Source organism: Electrophorus electricus, chromosome 12, assembly GCF_013358815.1.
Source record: "Electrophorus electricus isolate fEleEle1 chromosome 12, fEleEle1.pri, whole genome shotgun sequence".
Lineage (NCBI taxonomy): Eukaryota > Metazoa > Chordata > Actinopteri > Gymnotiformes > Gymnotidae > Electrophorus > Electrophorus electricus.
In genome coordinates this window covers 611,716-629,215 of record NC_049546.1, presented here as the reverse complement: position 1 = coordinate 629,215, position 17,500 = coordinate 611,716, and the positions used below count along the sequence as shown (strand labels likewise).

Below are 17,500 nucleotides of genomic sequence, written 5' to 3'. Positions count from 1 at the left end.
ATAAAGCCTGGATTAGGATTGGCTAGTATCCTGCACTTCTGGCGGGATTTGACAACAAGAGTCCTAAAGTCAAATTACCTTCTGCTTTTATATTTACCTTTACGGCATTTATCAGACGCTCTTATCCAGAGCGATTTACAAAAGTGCTTTGTCATTTACTTATAGAGTACATCCTAGTACAGTATCTTAGAGTCCAAGATACCAGTGAACTAGATTACTGTGGAATACAGGGATCACTGCTGATGACTAGAAGTACAAAATACATATAAACTCTATCTCAGACAACGATAAGTATAATAAACAATAAACAAGACCTAAAGTTTGTTAGTCAACATCAGTGTAATAAACAATACCTTACAATAAGAATTAGTTTCAGTAAGTACTAGTTTCAGTACACATCTTGAGCTTGTACATCAGATAGAGTGGCATGTGACGCTTTCTCCTCTCAGACACCACCATCCTCCGAGTCTCCTGTTTCCTGTCGTTTTATCTTCTGCTGAATGTAGAACATTGGAGCTCCAGGACACAGAGAGACAGGCTGTAAACTCCTGGGGCTGCACCCAGCCAGAAGAGCTGGTGGCTGAGCAGGGCCTGTAGGTCACGATCCCCACCACCACCTCCACCCATGGAACTACTCCCACCACTAGGCAGGATCCACACCACCTCCACCCGTGGAACTACTCCCACCACTAGGCAGGATCCACACCACCTCCACCCGTGGAATTACTCCTACCACCAGGCAGGATCCACACAAGCTCCACCCATAGAACTACTCCCACCACCAGGGAGGATCCACAACCCCTGCACCCGTGGAACTACTCCCACCACCAGGCAGAATCCACAGCACCTCCACCCATGGAACTACTCCCACCAGACAGAACGCCTCTCTCACATCACACCACTATGTTGGGGATTTCATATGTTCTTCTGTGGTACAATTCACCCAGTGACCTTACAGGCACTCCAGATGCTGGATTAGACTGTACTGGTGTAGATTACTACAGGACCTGCACTGTGGACATAAACCCATAACTACAGAGAGACTCAAAGGCAGAGACAGAGAGAATAAAGAAAAGAACATGAGAAAAGCAGAGAGTTCTGAGCAAAATACCACCAAAATCGCTTCCTCACTTCCACCGAGGTCACCAGGATTACGAGGAATTCGGTGGAGAGAATACAGAGAGCAGAGGACCCGATCAAAACCCGCATGGACCAACATCCCAGTCGGAATCACAAAGTGCAGGCTATATCTGAGCTTCCGTTAGCAGTCTGCATGCTAATGCAGGCCTTGTCCGTGGGTCAGGACCTCAGACCAAAGGTCAGAACGTAGAGCCAAACAGTGCAGCACAATACACCTAAAACATAACGGACTGACAGTCCCATGATCTTTGCCTTTAATCACCTCAGCAAATGTACATACTTAAACATGTAGGCACATACCCAGAAAAATTCCCCTCAGGTGGCAAAAAAGCATATATGATCTTAAATACAAAAACAATACCCAGAACAACTGTTGTTATTTTGTATCTGATTACTCAAAAAATCATTTAAATAAAGAGTCAGAAATAAACAACACCATCATGATCAGATGAAGAGGGCTGAGGGAATGTGTGAAATGGACCAACACGTCTTGAAGGTTTCACAGCAGATCTGAGGTCAGGAAAGGAGCTGCACTCTGTGAGGAAAGTGAACGGCGTCACTCCTGTTCACAGCTGATTGGCCAGACAGATGAAAACATTCACAGCTGATTGGCTCGACAGACGGTCCCATGCAGAGCGGACCTATGAGAGGGCTGTTCTGATAATGTTTTCTTACCTTTCATACCGAACTTGGCGCGTCTGCCGTATTTGTTAATGAGCACGAACATCACGAGGAGAAGGATACAGACGAATCCTGCCAGGCCCACTGCGATCGACACCTAGAAATACACACACACACACACACACACATACACACACACACACACACGTGTTTTTCTTCTGAATCAGCAGTAATATATCCAAGTATTGTCATGTACATTATTGTAAGAATTAGAAGCAGTAAAGTCTTGGTAAGGGAGGAAAATGTAATGTGACAGTGAGTCAACATGCTTCAGCCTGACTGTGTAAAAAATCAGAGTTGTTTCTGGAAAGACAAAGAAGATAAAAACGCAGCAGCATAATTATTGCTTTGGCGGAGCAGGAGATACAGTACACCATATAAACACCAGTCCAGAAGCCCTGCACACACATGACAACTTAATGTGGAGACATGGGCCCCTGACAAAAAAGGCCCGCTGACGCCGATCGAACTGTACAGGTGGAAGATGCAGAAAACTGTTTCCATATTTAGTACTTCGTGAATTCAAAGATGAGAGAAAAAACGTTAATGCTAACAGAGTGTGTGCTGTGACAAAAGCTTTCTAAACAAACAAGCATCTACACACGGACACGCATAGTCAGCAGTGAGTGTGAGGGTTAGAACAGAGGCGAATGGCGCGTAATCCCATGACAGTAGATGATTATTCTGTCCTGTAAACGTTCCTCCTTTGGCAGGTTCATGTGAAACGCTGCAACAAATGGAAATTCAAAATATGCCAAATAAATATGCTACCACCACCACATGGAAAACACAGGAGTGGAGAAATATTCTTTCATCTGCCTTATTTCTCTCTTTCCTTCATTTTATTGATGTTGATGCGATAATCAGGAAAACTTTTATGTCAGAGTTTTGCTTGAGGTAGCAGAAGATCTGATAAAGCACAGCAGAAGATCTCAGCTTGAAAAATCGTCATGATAGGAGCATTCAGAAAGTGTATGAACACGAACACACACACACACACACACACACACACACACACTCACACACAGGTGTGCACGTAGTCACTTGACCTTGCCCAAAACCCAAGGACAAAGTCGACCTAATCTACTCCTTAAACGCTGCTCTAACAACACCAAATAAAAACAACCTGGTCAAATCACAGCAGACAAACCCCTGCATGAACAGTCTATGAGAGGTTTTTAAACCCCAGTGTGCGGACGGAAGGACGCAGCCGGCAGCCAGTGTGGGCAGCTGGCCTGTTCGAACCTGAATCCTGAGTTCCTGTTGGACATTTGATACCTGACTGGTCTGACTGGTCTGCTCAGGTGAAGATCATGGGCAACATCAAGTGTGAGTTTTGTGAGAATAGCGGTGTAGAGAACGTTCGCCCTCATGCCACACAAACTCACCCCACACGGAGGCTCACCCCACATGGAGACTCACCCCACACGAAGATTCACCCCACACAGAGACTCACCCCACACGGACACTCACCCCACACAGACACTCACCCCAAACGTGTCCTCTTCAGGGCGGTGGGTGACTGTGATGGTGGGCGTCAGGCTCGGACTCACTGGAGAGTGAACGGAGGGGTGAACTGTGAATGTGACATACGGCACAGTTATGAAACTCACTTCCTTCTGTGCTGTGTTAGAGGGAACTGCTGGGACAGGGAAACGGGAATCTTAGTTCATGTATGTGCAGGGAAACGGGAATGTTAGTTCATATATGTGAAGGGAAATGGGAATGGTATTTCAGATATGTGCAGGTAAACAGGAATGTTAGCTCATATATGTGCAGGGAAATGGGAATTTTCAGATCTCAGCCATGTGGTTGATCTGTGGTTGATCGTTGGTAAGCAGGAGAAAAGGTGCAGCAAGGAAAGACCTTAGAGGCACACACACACACACATACACATTCAAGAACATGCACACAGGCACATGATTGCATGCACAGGCATACACACTCAAGCACCCACACATGCACATGTACTGCACACACAAGCGCAAGCACATAAGCTGTCACACACATTCAAGCATCCGTGCACACACACACAAAACGTCCCATCCAACGCAACCATCCAGCTTCATTGTGTATTCTGCCACAGCAATCTCTCACTGTTCTAGTCTCCAGGCTACAGTTTGATCAAGCCCAGCCAATCAGAATCTCCCATTGCCAGTCCAGCTTCACTACAGATGCAGGTCAGTGACTCCACCCCAACCCTGCTCCCCAGTGCTGTGTTCACGCCAGCCCCGTGCTACGTGACCTCAGCAGCCTGCAGCAGTAGTGCTGACCTGGGGTCAGCTGATTTATGATGGATGTCGGGCTGTGGAATGGACATGGTATGAAGCAGAGCTGTTTCTCAGAATCACAGACTAAAACCAGCACTCACACTAACCAGCAAAGCTAACCATTCACGTGAAAGATCTGCATGCAACAGTTAGGAGAGACGCACTCACCGTAATCGGTGTAGTCTCCTCGGAAGAAACAGAACACAAACTCATATTAACAACGACATATTAAAGAGGCTGAAGAGGAATTACACTCTGCAGTTATCTGCTGTTCTCCACTATGGTAAATGTTTAGAACACCTCCTGAGTGTCTTCTGCACTGAGAACAGGTGTTCAATACATGAGGCCATATGCAAGCACACAAATAAACTATAGGGCACAATTCTACTATGTGTGTTTGTTTGTGTGTGTGTGTGTGTGTGTGTGTGTGTGTGTGTGTGTGTGTGTGTGTGTGTGAGAGAGAGAGAGAGAGAGAGAGAGAGAGAGAGAGATACACACACACAAAGAATATGCATATATACAGAAAAAAATCCAAGAATAGATAGATAGATGGAGGTCTTCTATTCTTAGCCAGCTCAGCACAGAGCTTTCTGCTTCAGGTCCTGTTTAATGCAAATCACAGACAGGCCCCTTACACTGGTCTGTGAAGGACAGGAGCACAGACTCTTGAACACAGCGTGGGCAGGCCGACTCGTGTATGAATGCAGGAAGCTTGTGGACTCGGACAGGCTGCGGGGCTAGTGCTAAAACTGGTCACTGGTCAACTCTGTTAGCGCTGCTGTTAGCGCTGCTCTGTTAGCACTACTGTTACCTCTGCTCTGTTAGCTCTGCTCTGTTAGCGCTGCTGTTAGCGCTGCTCTGTTAGCACTACTGTTACCTCTGCTCTGTTAGCTCTGCTCTGTTAGCGCTGCTGTTAGCGCTGCTCTGTTAGCACTACTGTTACCTCTGCTCTGTTAGCTCTGCTCTGTTAGCGCTGCTGTTAGCGCTGCTCTGTTAGCTCTGCTGTTACCTCTGCTCTGTTACCTCTGCTCTGTTAGCGCTACTGTTAGCACTGCTCTGTTAGCACTACTGTTACCTCTGCTCTGTTAGCGCTGCTCTGTTAGCACTACTGTTACCTCTGCTCTGTTACCTCTGCTCTGTTAGCGCTGCTCTGTTAGCACTACTGTTACCTCTGCTCTGTTAGCGCTGCTGTTAGCGCTGCTCTGTTAGCTCTGCTGTTACCTCTGCTCTGTTACCTCTGCTCTGTTAGCGCTACTGTTAGCACTGCTCTGTTAGCACTACTGTTACCTCTGCTCTGTTAGCGCTGCTCTGTTAGCACTACTGTTACCTCTGCTCTGTTACCTCTGCTCTGTTAGCGCTGCTCTGTTAGCACTACTGTTACCTCTGCTCTGTTACCTCTGCTCTGTTAGCGCTGCTCTGTTAGCGCTGCTCTGTTAGCACTACTGTTACCTCTGCTCTGTTAGCGCCGCTGTTACCGCTGCTCTGTTAGCTCTGCTGTTACCTCTGCTCTGTTACCTCTGCTCTGTTAGCTCTGCTCTGTTAGCGCTACTGTTAGCGCTGCTCTGTTAGCACTACTGTTACCTCTGCTCTGTTAGCGCTGCTCTGTTAGCACTACTGTTACCTCTGCTCTGTTACCGCTGCTCTGTTAGCGCTGCTCTGTTAGCACTACTGTTACCTCTGCTCTGTTAGCGCTGCTGTTACCGCTGCTCTGTTAGCACTACTGTTACCTCTGCTCTGTTAGCGCTGCTCTGTTAGCACTACTGTTACCTCTGCTCTGTTACCTCTGCTCTGTTAGCGCTGCTCTGTTAGCACTACTGTTACCTCTGCTCTGTTAGCGCTGCTCTGTTAGCACTACTGTTACCTCTGCTCTGTTACCTCTACTCTGTTAGCTCTGCTCTGTTAGCGCTGCTCTGTTAGCACTACTGTTACCTCTGCTCTGTTAGCACTGCTCTGTTAGCTCTGCTGTTAGCACTACTATTAGCTCTGCTCTGTTAGCTCTGCTCTGTTAGCTCTGCTGTTAGCTGTGCTCTTTTAGCTCTGCTGTTAGCTCTGCTCTGTTAGCACTGCTGTTAGCTCTGCTCTGTTAGCACTGCTGTTAGCTTTGCTCTGTTAGCTCTGCTGCAGCGTCTTCAGTTCTGCAGCCTCTCTGTTCCTCCGAGTATTGTGTTCCTTTATGCTTCACTTGCAAGAAAGTGTAAAAATGTACTAGCTGTATTTTAAGGAGAATAAAACACTCCCAGTCACAAAGCAGCATAATGGAGTCCTCTACTTACCAGAAAAAAAACAAAAACAACATGTGGAACATTTTATGTAAAGGACATGGAACACTTCATGTAGGGGATGTGTTGTGGAACACTATTGTGAAGAGTGCATTCTGGAACACTATTGTGAAGCGTGTGTTCTGGAACACTACAATGAAGAGTGCATTCTGGAACACTAGTGTCAAGAGTGCGTTCTGGAACACTATTGTGAAGAGTGTGTTCTGGAACACTGTTGCTAAGGACTTGTTCATAATAACACCTTATGTTTCCTTTGATCATAGGCAGATATTCACCAGTAAAGGGGGCAGTCATAAAATGGGCATCGACTGTCCTGGTGGCCACACCCAGGAAGTTTCGTGCCTCAATGGTGTAGTTGCCATTGTTGTGGTGGGTGGGGTTCTTGAAGACGAGGCAACCCTCCAGGTAGTCCTGGTACACCTCTGCCTCCATGCGGACATATTCAGACTGAACCAGTTCCTCATCTCTGTAGAGCCAGCGCAGGGTGGGTAGGGGGTGTCCTCGTACCGTGAACATCATGCATGTGTCGTGCCATCGCTCTGGCTCCGCAAACCGCACGATGGAGGGTGGAACTGTGGCACATATTCACACAAAAAGATTCCAGATTTTATTTGTGTAGAAATAATTTTACGAGGTGTAAAAATATCAAAGCAGGCTGTAACACACTGCATGTCCTCACTTCACTGTGGTGCAGTTACAGCAGGCTGTAACACACTGCATGTCCTCACCTCACTGTGGTGCAGTTACAGCAGGCTGTAACACACTGCATGTCCTCACCTCACTGTGGTGCAGTTACAGCAGGCTGTAACACACTGCATATCCTCACCTCACTATGCTGCAGTTACAGCAGGCTGTAACACACTGCATGTCCTCACCTCACTGTGCTGCTGTTACAGCAGGCTTTAACACACTGCATATCCTCACCTCACTGCGCTGCAGTTACAGCAGGCTGTAACACACTGCATGACCTCACCTCACTGCGTTGCAGTTACAGCGGGCTGTAACACACTGCATATCCTCACCTCACTGCGCTGCAGTTACAGCAGGCTGTAACACACTGCATATCCTCACCTCACTGCGCTGCAGTTACAGCAGGCTGTAACACACTGCATGATCTCACCTCACTCCACTGCAGTTCACTCATGTCAGTGAGCAACTTGAGTACCTTTGAGTCCCTACAATTGAGTCCCTACGGTAGAAACAGTCAGCAGTTCAAACAGTTCAACAGACCTCAGCACCTCCCCTCCTCTCTCCTCAGAATGGAGGAACGTTTGAGTATTTAGCACGTGATGGTTGACCTCTTTTGACTGACAGAAGAACTGACCAATGGTAAAGCAGATGGTGGATTGCGTCAGTTTGGCTGAATGTTTAAGATGATCACCCAACTCCCGTTATTGTGTGTGAGTAGGTCACTGCCTGCAACTCCCACACTGGAGATGTGTCCTATTTCAGCCGTATAAAGCGTTAGTGAGCAAGCAGAGCTGCTGAGGAGACCCCGAGTCAGGGGGGCTTTGTGTCCATTCACTGAACCCCCGAGGGTCAGGATGGCCAGTACAGAGCGGAGGTAATCAATTTTGGACAAGAAGCATGCAAAATGTTTACTGGTTCCCATGAACAGAATCTCCACAGATGTCTTTTGTGTTGTGGGGATGGAGGGATGGAGACCGTGTGATATCTAGGAAGTGCAGTGACCGGCCATGCTGAGTCTGGCTCAAAGAACAAACACAACAATGAGACAGAGAGAGGAAGGGTCAAGAGTCAGAGGGAGAGAGGGAGTGAGGGAGACAGAAGGAGAGAAAGTGAGGCAGGGAGGAGCTAGAGAAATAAAGGCTGATTCACTCTCTGACTCCTCTTTCTAGGGTATTTGCGGCTCTCAGCAAATCTCCCCCAGTCAATACATATTGAGTGCGGAGAGAATTATGTTACATCTGTGTTGGGCCACATCGGTCCCTCTTGATGAAAACACACAGTGCATCCCGTTCTGTAATTGTATCCCACCCACAGCAACACTGCAGTCTAATGAAAACACTTCCCATTACACACCAAGGATCACAGCGGACACATCCGCAGCTGTCTGACGCCCCCCTCGCAGTGCAGTGTATGACCTGTAAGAGTTTTCTTTAATTCGCATGTTTGTGTGTGTTTACGTTTACATCTGGCAACCTGAAACAACGCTGAGATAAACTCCCCCTCTTTAGCTGATCGCTGGCCCAACAAGGCTGATCCTGAAGGATCTCTAAGTCAACTCTGATTCAACTTTAACTAATAGTGATAGAATTACTGCACCAAGTGTCTTTGATCTGGGCTTTAGTGAACCCAGTCAGAGGCATTAAAGTCCAGTTCAGGAGTGACGACCGGGGGAGAGTTTAAACATTTTTAATGAGCAGGCGTTTTTAATGTCATCTTGTAATTATTGATATTCAGGACAGTTTTCACAGTGATTCAGTACTCAAGCACTTTAGTTCAGCCTTGCTCTCTGTGGTCAACCACACACACTTTAAGAACTACAGGAGTAAACAATATCTGCACCAGATTCTCAACTCTTAGTCAAACCCATTCAAATTTTGGAAGGCAGACTTGAAACTGTGAAAACCAAGCTCTTACCTTCTGTGCTTAACTTGATGATTGTCTGATAACTGACCAATAAGAGATGTGCTTAAGATGATGAATGTCTGATAACTGACCAATAAGAGATGTGCTTAACTTGATGATTGTCTGATAACTGACCAATAAGAGATGTGCTTAAGATGATGAATGTCTGATAACTGACCAATAAGAGATGTGCTTAACTTGATGATTGTCTGATAACTGACCAATAAGAGATGTGCTTAAGATGATGAATGTCTGATAATGGACCAATAAGAGATGTGCTTAACTTGATGATTGATAACTGACCAATAAGAGATGTGCTTAAGATGATGAATGTCTGATAACTGACCAATAAGAGATGTGCTTAAGATGATGAATGTCTGATAACTGACCAATAAGAGATGTGCTTAACTTCCAACAAACACTGTGCCACTACCTGTTGCTTTTAGAGTAATGGATGATGATAAACTGCATTCCTATTTTCTATGACTCGCCCCATCCGATCAATTCAGAGCATCCAGCGCATGTTTTTAATCTCCAGATTTTATCAGGCATAATCCCCAGTCACTGTAACCCCGTTGCAAGGTGGAGATATATCTGATTTAAAAAGTGACATGCCAATCTCAATGCTGTCATGTCTGGTAAAGATTGTAGAGCTACTAGTAAATGATAAAGTAAGGTAATTTCTCTGAGTAAACTCACTCTAGGGTACGCAGCAGTCTGGCTTCAGCGAAAAGCCAGTTACAGCTGCTACCCTGCGTTTAAATGATCTCATTAATCCTGACAGAAGGATGTAATATGCTGCCCTTTTTATCGACTTATCAAAAGCTTTCGATACAGTTGATCACCCACGGTTGCTAAAAAGACTCCAGAACATTGGCTTTGACTATAACGCTGTTAAAGGCCTTCTGGCTGCGTTTCTGGCAGTCAACAGCTTGCGTCTTGGGGAGCTGTGATTCTGGGTCTCTACTAATAACCAAAGGGGCCCCACAGGGTTCAAGTTTAGGCTCACTTTTATTTTCACTTTATGTGAATGATATTGTTTCCATTGTGACAAAATGTAAAATACATCTGTATGCTGAGGATTTTATACATTACAGCAAATTCTGCAGAGGCAGTCACTGAAGGAGATCCGATAACTTGCAAGTGCCACTTAACAAAGCCAAAATATTCACATTTACCTGACGCTTTTATCTAAATTGACTTACAATTCTGACTGAACACATCAAGTAATTGAGGGTTAAGGGTTTTGCTCAGGGGCCCAACAGTGGAAACCTGGCAGTGGTGGGACTGGAACCAGCAACCTTCTGATTACTAGTCCAGTACCTTCACCTCCGAGACACCACTGCACAAATACTATATTGCATACAAATATAGTATACAAATACAAATAACTGTAGCTACTCTGTTTTACAGACCTGCTCATGTTGAATATCAGATTTTAAATGTTTTCTTTTACCTTACAGGGATCCAATATTGAACGTGTTGCTGAATATAAGTACACTGGTACCTGGCTGAAGTTTCACCCTAAACACCTTCTCTGCACTCTGTGTTAAAAACAACCTGAGAAAGTTGTTTTTAAATCTCACATCGCTAATACATTTAGGCAGAAGTTTGGCTTTTTTTTACAGAAAGAAATCTTGTTTCCCAGTGGACCACACAAAGATGAGTGTGGAGAGAATCTTCCTGTCTGTTCTCGATTCCAGTGATGTGCTGTATACAAATGCCCCAACAAGCACTCTGAAGGCACTGGACCTGCTGTCTCTCTGCCCTGGGCTTTATTACTGGACCTGCTGTCTCTCTGCTCTGGGCTTTATTACTGGACCTGCTGTCTCTCTGCCCTGGGCTTTATTACTGGACCTGCTGTCTCTCTGCCCTGGGCTTTATTACTGGACCTGCTGTCTCTCTGCTCTGGGCTTTATTACTGGACCTGCTGTCTCTCTGCTGTGGGCTTTATTACTGGACCTGCTGTCTCTCTGCCCTGGGCTTTATTACTGGACCTGCTGTCTCTCTGCTCTGGGCTTTATTACTGGACCTGCTGTCTCTCTGCTCTGGGCTTTATTACTGCACCTGTCTGTCTCTCTGCTCTGGGCTTTATTACTGGACCTGCTGTCTCTCTGCTCTGGGCTTTATTACTGCACCTGTCTGTCTCTCTGCTCTGGGCTTTATTACTGCACCTGTCTGTCTCTCTGCTCTGGGCTTTATTACTGGACCTGCTGTCTCTCTGCTCTGGGCTTTATTACTGCACCTGTCTGTCTCTCTGCTCTGGGCTTTATTACTGCACCTGTCTGTCTCTCTGCTCTGGGCTTTATTACTGCACCTGTCTGTCTCTCCGGGTGGGTGAGGTGAGAACATGACGGTGTCTGGAGGCCATTAATCATATCTGAAAATCAAATTTAACCCTCGGGTGAGGCTGTGGGAGAAGACGTCTGCATCCTCGTTCTCGTGTGTGTGAACTTCTCTCCACAGCTATGTGCTCTCTATAAGCCAGAGCTGCCTGTCTGTGGTAGAGCAGAGGGCAGCATTACGTGGCCCAAGCTCATGGGCACCGAGGAACCTGTACGGTTTTCATTTTCAGCTGTTGACAGAATGTCACAGACCTTGGTTGTATTTCTCAGGGGACAGAACTACTTACATGGTTCTTAAAATTAGGGTCACTGCTATAAATAACCCTCGGGTTTTGACACAGGATTTATCCGTCGCTCACCAGGTCTCCAAACATGGCTGTGTGACGCTCCTCAGTATGCCCTTCACAATACCACAGAACTCCATTGTAGTCTTGTTCTGCTGCAGAAATGGTGACAGACTGGATTTGATGTCCTCTAGACAACCAAACACGGAGCTCAGAGGCTTTTCTGCGCTAGTAGCTGGGGGCAGTAACTTGGGGCCAGTAACTAGGGGCAGTATCAAAATCTGAGGTCACAAATGACATTAATATTTAAAACAACCAACAGGATAAATGCATCTGGATTCATTCTAAGACCATGAAGAACTTGAAGGAACTGTAATGTGTTTTCTGTGCACTGATGAGGCTGGGAGATCTTTAAGGTGTTGACGCTGAACAGAAGGTACTTTTGTTAGTGATACTGCCTAGGAAGAGAAAATGTTTAACTCAGTCTTCAGATGCTGAGAACAGGTCAAGATGCCCTTTTTCCAGGAGCAGCCTGGTAACAGCAGTTCATGAAGTGATTGGATAACAATGACCATACTGGAAACAAAATCAGGAACTTGTTTTAGTTACCAGAAGGTTGAGCATCAACAGGGCACACACACACACTTTCACACACACACACACACACACACACACACACATGCGCACGCGCACACACTGACACAATGAACAGGCTTCTGCCTGTATCAGACCATGACCCCATAGAGGGCACGACCCCTTCTCCATGCCCTGGTAGAAACAGTCTCCAGAATTAAAGCGCTTATATTATCCCTTTCTAATACACAGAGCTAGGTTTGGGTTTTCCAGCATGGAATTCTCCTGAGGGCAGACAGCCCTAATACACTAATACCCATCACCTACCCCAACTAATATCCCACATCACCCACACCGACCTACCCCACACCTCCCACCACCACCTACCCTACGCCTCCTACCCCCACCTACCCCATGCCTCCTTCTCGCACCTACCCCATGCTTCCCAACCCCACATACCCCACACCTCCTACACTCACCTACCCCACATCAGACTAACCTTGTAGTTAAATGACTTTTTAACCATCAGATTCTACTTTGTGTTCCCTTCGACTTTGTTCATTTTTGTTCATTTCCTGTTCTGTTAAATATAAAAATATAAAAAATTCATCAGAGACCGACGAATCATCACTTCAGCTGAACTCCAGTATCAGTGTAACCACAAAGATGCTCTCATGGATAGAGAGAAGCTGCAGAGGACAGATGAGACTGAGGAGATAAAGGAGAAGTGAGACAGAGGACAGATGAGACTGAGGAGAGGTGAGACTAAGATGAGACAGAAGATAGAGGAGAAGTGAAACAGGAGAGATGAGACTGAGGAGAGGTGAGATTAAGATGAGACAGAGGAGATAGAGGAGACGTGAGACTGAGGACAGATGAGACTGAGGAGAGGTGAGATTAAGATGAGACAGAGGAGATAGAGGAGACATGAGACTGAGGAGAGATGAGACTGAGGAGAGGTGAAACTAACATGAGACAGAGGAGATAGAGAACAGATGAGACTGAGGAGAGGTGAGACTAAGATGAGACTGAGGAGATAGAGGAGAAGTGAAACTGAGGAGAGGTGAGATTAAGATGAGACAGAGGAGATAGAGGAGACGTGAGACTGAGGACAGATGAGACTGAGGAGAGGTGAGACTAAGATGAGACTGAGGAGATAGAGGAGAAGTGAAACTGAGGAGAGGTGAGATTAAGATGAGACAGAGAAGATAGAGAAGACGTGAGACTGAGGAGAGATGAGACTGAGGAGAGATGTCTTACACTGAACGGAGAGTTGCACAGACACATTGGTCATCCCCACAACATTCTCAGCAATACATGTCAACAGGAAGAAGTTGTCATCTCGACTGACGTTGAAGAGAGTGAGGTTGATCGAGTGAACATTTGGAGGGTACTGGACAGCCTAGAACACAAGATATGACATCATAAAGCCCTTTTATTATGATACGATACATGTAACAGTATGATTTGGCTACAGTGGTATTATAACATGAGTCCAGCTTTACCTGGTGTGTGTTGATGGAGTGGAGAGAATTGACGTTCCAGTCCACATCAGGTACAGGTACACCTGAGCCATTACAGGTGATGGTGATGCGGTCCCCCTCCGTGACAGTCAGGTTACCGTGGGTCACACTGATCTCCGGGGGGTCTATGGAAAGGGATCAGGCATCAAAATGAATAGCTCTTCACAAACTTAGGAAACTTGGGAAAGGGTTGTCTCATATAACTGAGGCTGAGGAAATTTGGGAATTCTGTTTTCATCTCAGAGTTTGAGTTTTCCAGTCAAATCTGAAACATTTTTTAATAAAAATATCATTACTCATCAAAGCACACTGAGGTCTCAGTGTTTATTACTTTGCATGTGTAACTATCACGTAGTTCCTTCAGTGAGTGAGGTGAGCGGGAGTCTGAGAGGAACACGTACCACACTGGGAGATGTTCATCAGCTGCAGGGGGGTCTTGGAGATGCCGTTATTGCAGAACAGCTGCTGGTTGTGCAGACCGGCCTCCCCCCTCTGCTGCCAGAGCTGGAGCCAACGGACCTCACAGCTGCAGTTAAACACCACGCCCTCTAGTCTCCTACAGGAACACAACACACACACACACACAGTTAAACACCACGTCCTCTAGTCTCCTACAGGAACACCCCCCCCCCCCCCCCCCCCACACACACACACACACACACACACACGCACGCACGCACACACACGGTTAAACACCACGCCCTCTAGTCTCCTACAGGAACACAACACACACACACACACACACACACACACACACGCACAGTTAAACACCACGCCCTCTAGTCTCCTACAGGAACACTCACACACACACACACACACACACACACACACGCGCACACACACACACACACACACACACGCACACACACACACACACACACGCACAGTTAAACACCACGCCCTCTAGTCTCCTATAGGAACACCCCCCCCCACACACTGTTCTCCCCCCACAGAGAGAAAGATGGAGAGGGAGAGAGGGGGGGGGCTATTCCATCTATGCTGCATGCGTGAGGACATGCGTGTGGAGGGTGTGGATATGGGCTCCCTCCTTCTCAGTCCAGATACTTTGTTGCCATACTCAGCACCCAGCAGTTCCACCCCACAGAGGAGCGCATGCGGCGTCTGAAACTGGACATGACCACGTGAAGAAAAGCCCGCACAGAGAGGGGCCCGCCCAGGGTGTACAGCTGGGGCTTATGGGAAGATGGCTGATTAGCTGAACATATGGGTCCCTGACCCTCGCTGTCTCTGGACAGGAAGGTGGCAAAGATGCTTGTGCACAACGGCACTGCTGCCTTCAGCCAACCAGCATGCCCGAGCTCCCTGCGCTGTGTGCATGCTTTCAACCTGTTCCCTGAACAGATGCACTCCCACAAAACCTCCCTCTCTGTCTGCCCGAGATCTCAGCCTTCTGAACACCAGGTCTGTCTTATAGCACCCACACAGAAACAACAGAGAAACCACAGAGAAAACGCACAGAGGTTGCACACAAAAAATGCAGAGAAACCACAGAGAAAACTCATGGAGGCTGCACAGAAAACACAGTACACACAGAGAAACTGCACAGAGACTGCACAGGAAATGCAGAGAAACAGGACAGAAACCACACAGAGAAACAGCACAGAAACCACACAGAGAAACAGCACAGAAACCACACAGAGAAACAGCACAGAAACCACACAGAACATACACAGAAACAGGACAGGAACAGGACAGACAGTTTAGTGCTGTTCACAGGCCTGTTCTGATTAACATGACCTCCAATGACCTCCAATGAGACGAAGTGTGAGGACGATGGATATTTGGACTGAGGTTCAGTGCAGACTTTGAGTGTCATCTTTGAGGTGGAGGTGTAGGACATGTCTACGTCAGAGCGGAGACGCACACAGGTGCCAGTATGAGGAGCTGAACAAGCTTTGCTTTCACTCTCACCACATTTGTACATTTGGACAATTAAATCATTTTCAGGGCCAAAATTACTGCTTGGGTGAACAGTCCCAAGATTCATCACTGAGTGGAAACTCAGCCATCCCAAGTGAAGAGCACCTCAGGTGAGTGAGATCACCTCAGGTTCACCTGCCATCAGTCTATCATCAGTCTACATCAGTCTATATCAGTCTGTCATCAGTCTACATAGGTCTACTGCAGTCTACATCAGACTACCATCAGTCTACATCATCAGTCTATGATCAGTTGTGACATCATCAGTATGTAGAACATCTTCACCACTGTATAGAGTACCAGTTGTGACATCATCAGTGACATCATCAGTATGCAGGATGTCTTTACTGTGTATACATGAATGTGCCCTGAATACAAAGACCACACACAAGAGAGAAGATAAGTATGTGTGTGTGTGTGTGTGTGTGTGTGTGTGTATGTGTGTGTGTGTGTGTGTGTGTGTGTTTGTATGTGTGTGTTTGTGTGCCTGTTTGTGTTTGTGTGTGTGTAGTTTTCATTTTGCCAGCCCCAGGTTGGCCTGAATCATTAGTCTGTGTGTGCATCAGAAGGCATTGTTTAATCATACCATAATTACACATGCAACTCCCAGTAGTCATCAGAATCTAATTATCAATAAAAGTCACTCACACACACACACACACTCACACACACACACACACACACACACACACACACACACACACACACACACACTCTTTATTGAACTCCCTAATATTAAAATCAAATGCTACAAAGGGGATTTGGCTCCCAGCTAAATGAAAGAGTTAATATTCAGTGTGTTACACACACCCTCAGATATCAGTGCTGTACACACACCCTCAGATATCAGTGCGATACACACACCCTCAGATATCAGTGCGATTCACACACTCTCAGATATCAGTGCGATACACATACCCTCAGGTATGAGTGCATTATACACACCCTCAGGTATGAGTGCGTTACACACACCCTCAGATATCAGTGCGATACACATACCCTCAGGTATGAGTGCATTACACATACCCTCAGGTATGAGTGCATTATACACACCCTCAGGTATCAGTGCGATACACACACCCTCAGATATCAGTGCTGTACACATACCCTCAGGTATGAGTGCATTACACACACCCTCAGGTATGAGTGCGTTACACACACCCTCAGATATCAGTGCGTTACACACACCCTCAGGTATGAGTGCGTTACACACACCCTCGGATATCAGTGTGTTACACACACCCTCAGGTATGAGTGCGTTACACACACCCTCAGATATCAGTGCTGTACATATACCCTCAGGTATGAGTGCATTACACACACCCTCAGGTATGAGTGCGTTACACACACCCTCAGATATCAGTGCGTTACACACACCCTCAGGTATGAGTGCGTTACACACACCCTCAGATATCAGTGCGTTACACACACCCTCAGGTATGAGTGCATTACACACACCCTCAGGTATGAGTGCATTACACACACCCTCAGGTATGAGTGCGTTACACACACCCTCAGGTATCACAGCAGCACACACACAGTCAGTGTTTCTCCCCACTTCCAGCTGGGCTGGTAATTGCTGTCTCTGTAGGTGAGGGATCCATACATCCCACCCCAGCAGGACTCTGACTGGCAGGCAGAATTCACACTCCAGCACCTGTGGCTCATATCAGGCTACGCTACCGTACTGCCATATTAGGCTCCTTTGTTCTTTATTACCTTACGAAGGCATTTATGCCTGATTCTATTACCCTACAAAGCTGCACCAATCTGGATTCTATTATACCATACAAGGACGGGAGTCTGTTTTTATTTCCGTATAAGCGCGTGGCGTTCTGACTCAGTTACCTGTCTGATCTCTTTCTATTGCCT

At 46.6% G+C, this 17,500-nt stretch overlaps 1 protein-coding gene across 1 annotated transcript in view; it reads right to left on the bottom strand.

The window, feature by feature from the left end:
- ntrk3a (neurotrophic tyrosine kinase, receptor, type 3a) overlaps window positions 1-17,500 on the bottom strand; it is a 178,646-nt gene that overhangs the window by 81,675 nt on the left and 79,471 nt on the right. The window contains exons 5-11 of the mRNA XM_035531913.1: window positions 14,089-14,243; window positions 13,670-13,812; window positions 13,425-13,566; window positions 6,646-6,942; window positions 4,849-4,857; window positions 3,312-3,397; window positions 1,816-1,918 (exon numbers count right to left, since the gene is read on the bottom strand). Coding sequence (XP_035387806.1) covers window positions 1,816-1,918; window positions 3,312-3,397; window positions 4,849-4,857; window positions 6,646-6,942; window positions 13,425-13,566; window positions 13,670-13,812; window positions 14,089-14,243 — 935 coding nt within the window. The remainder of the gene's footprint in view (window positions 1-1,815; window positions 1,919-3,311; window positions 3,398-4,848; window positions 4,858-6,645; window positions 6,943-13,424; window positions 13,567-13,669; window positions 13,813-14,088; window positions 14,244-17,500) is intronic.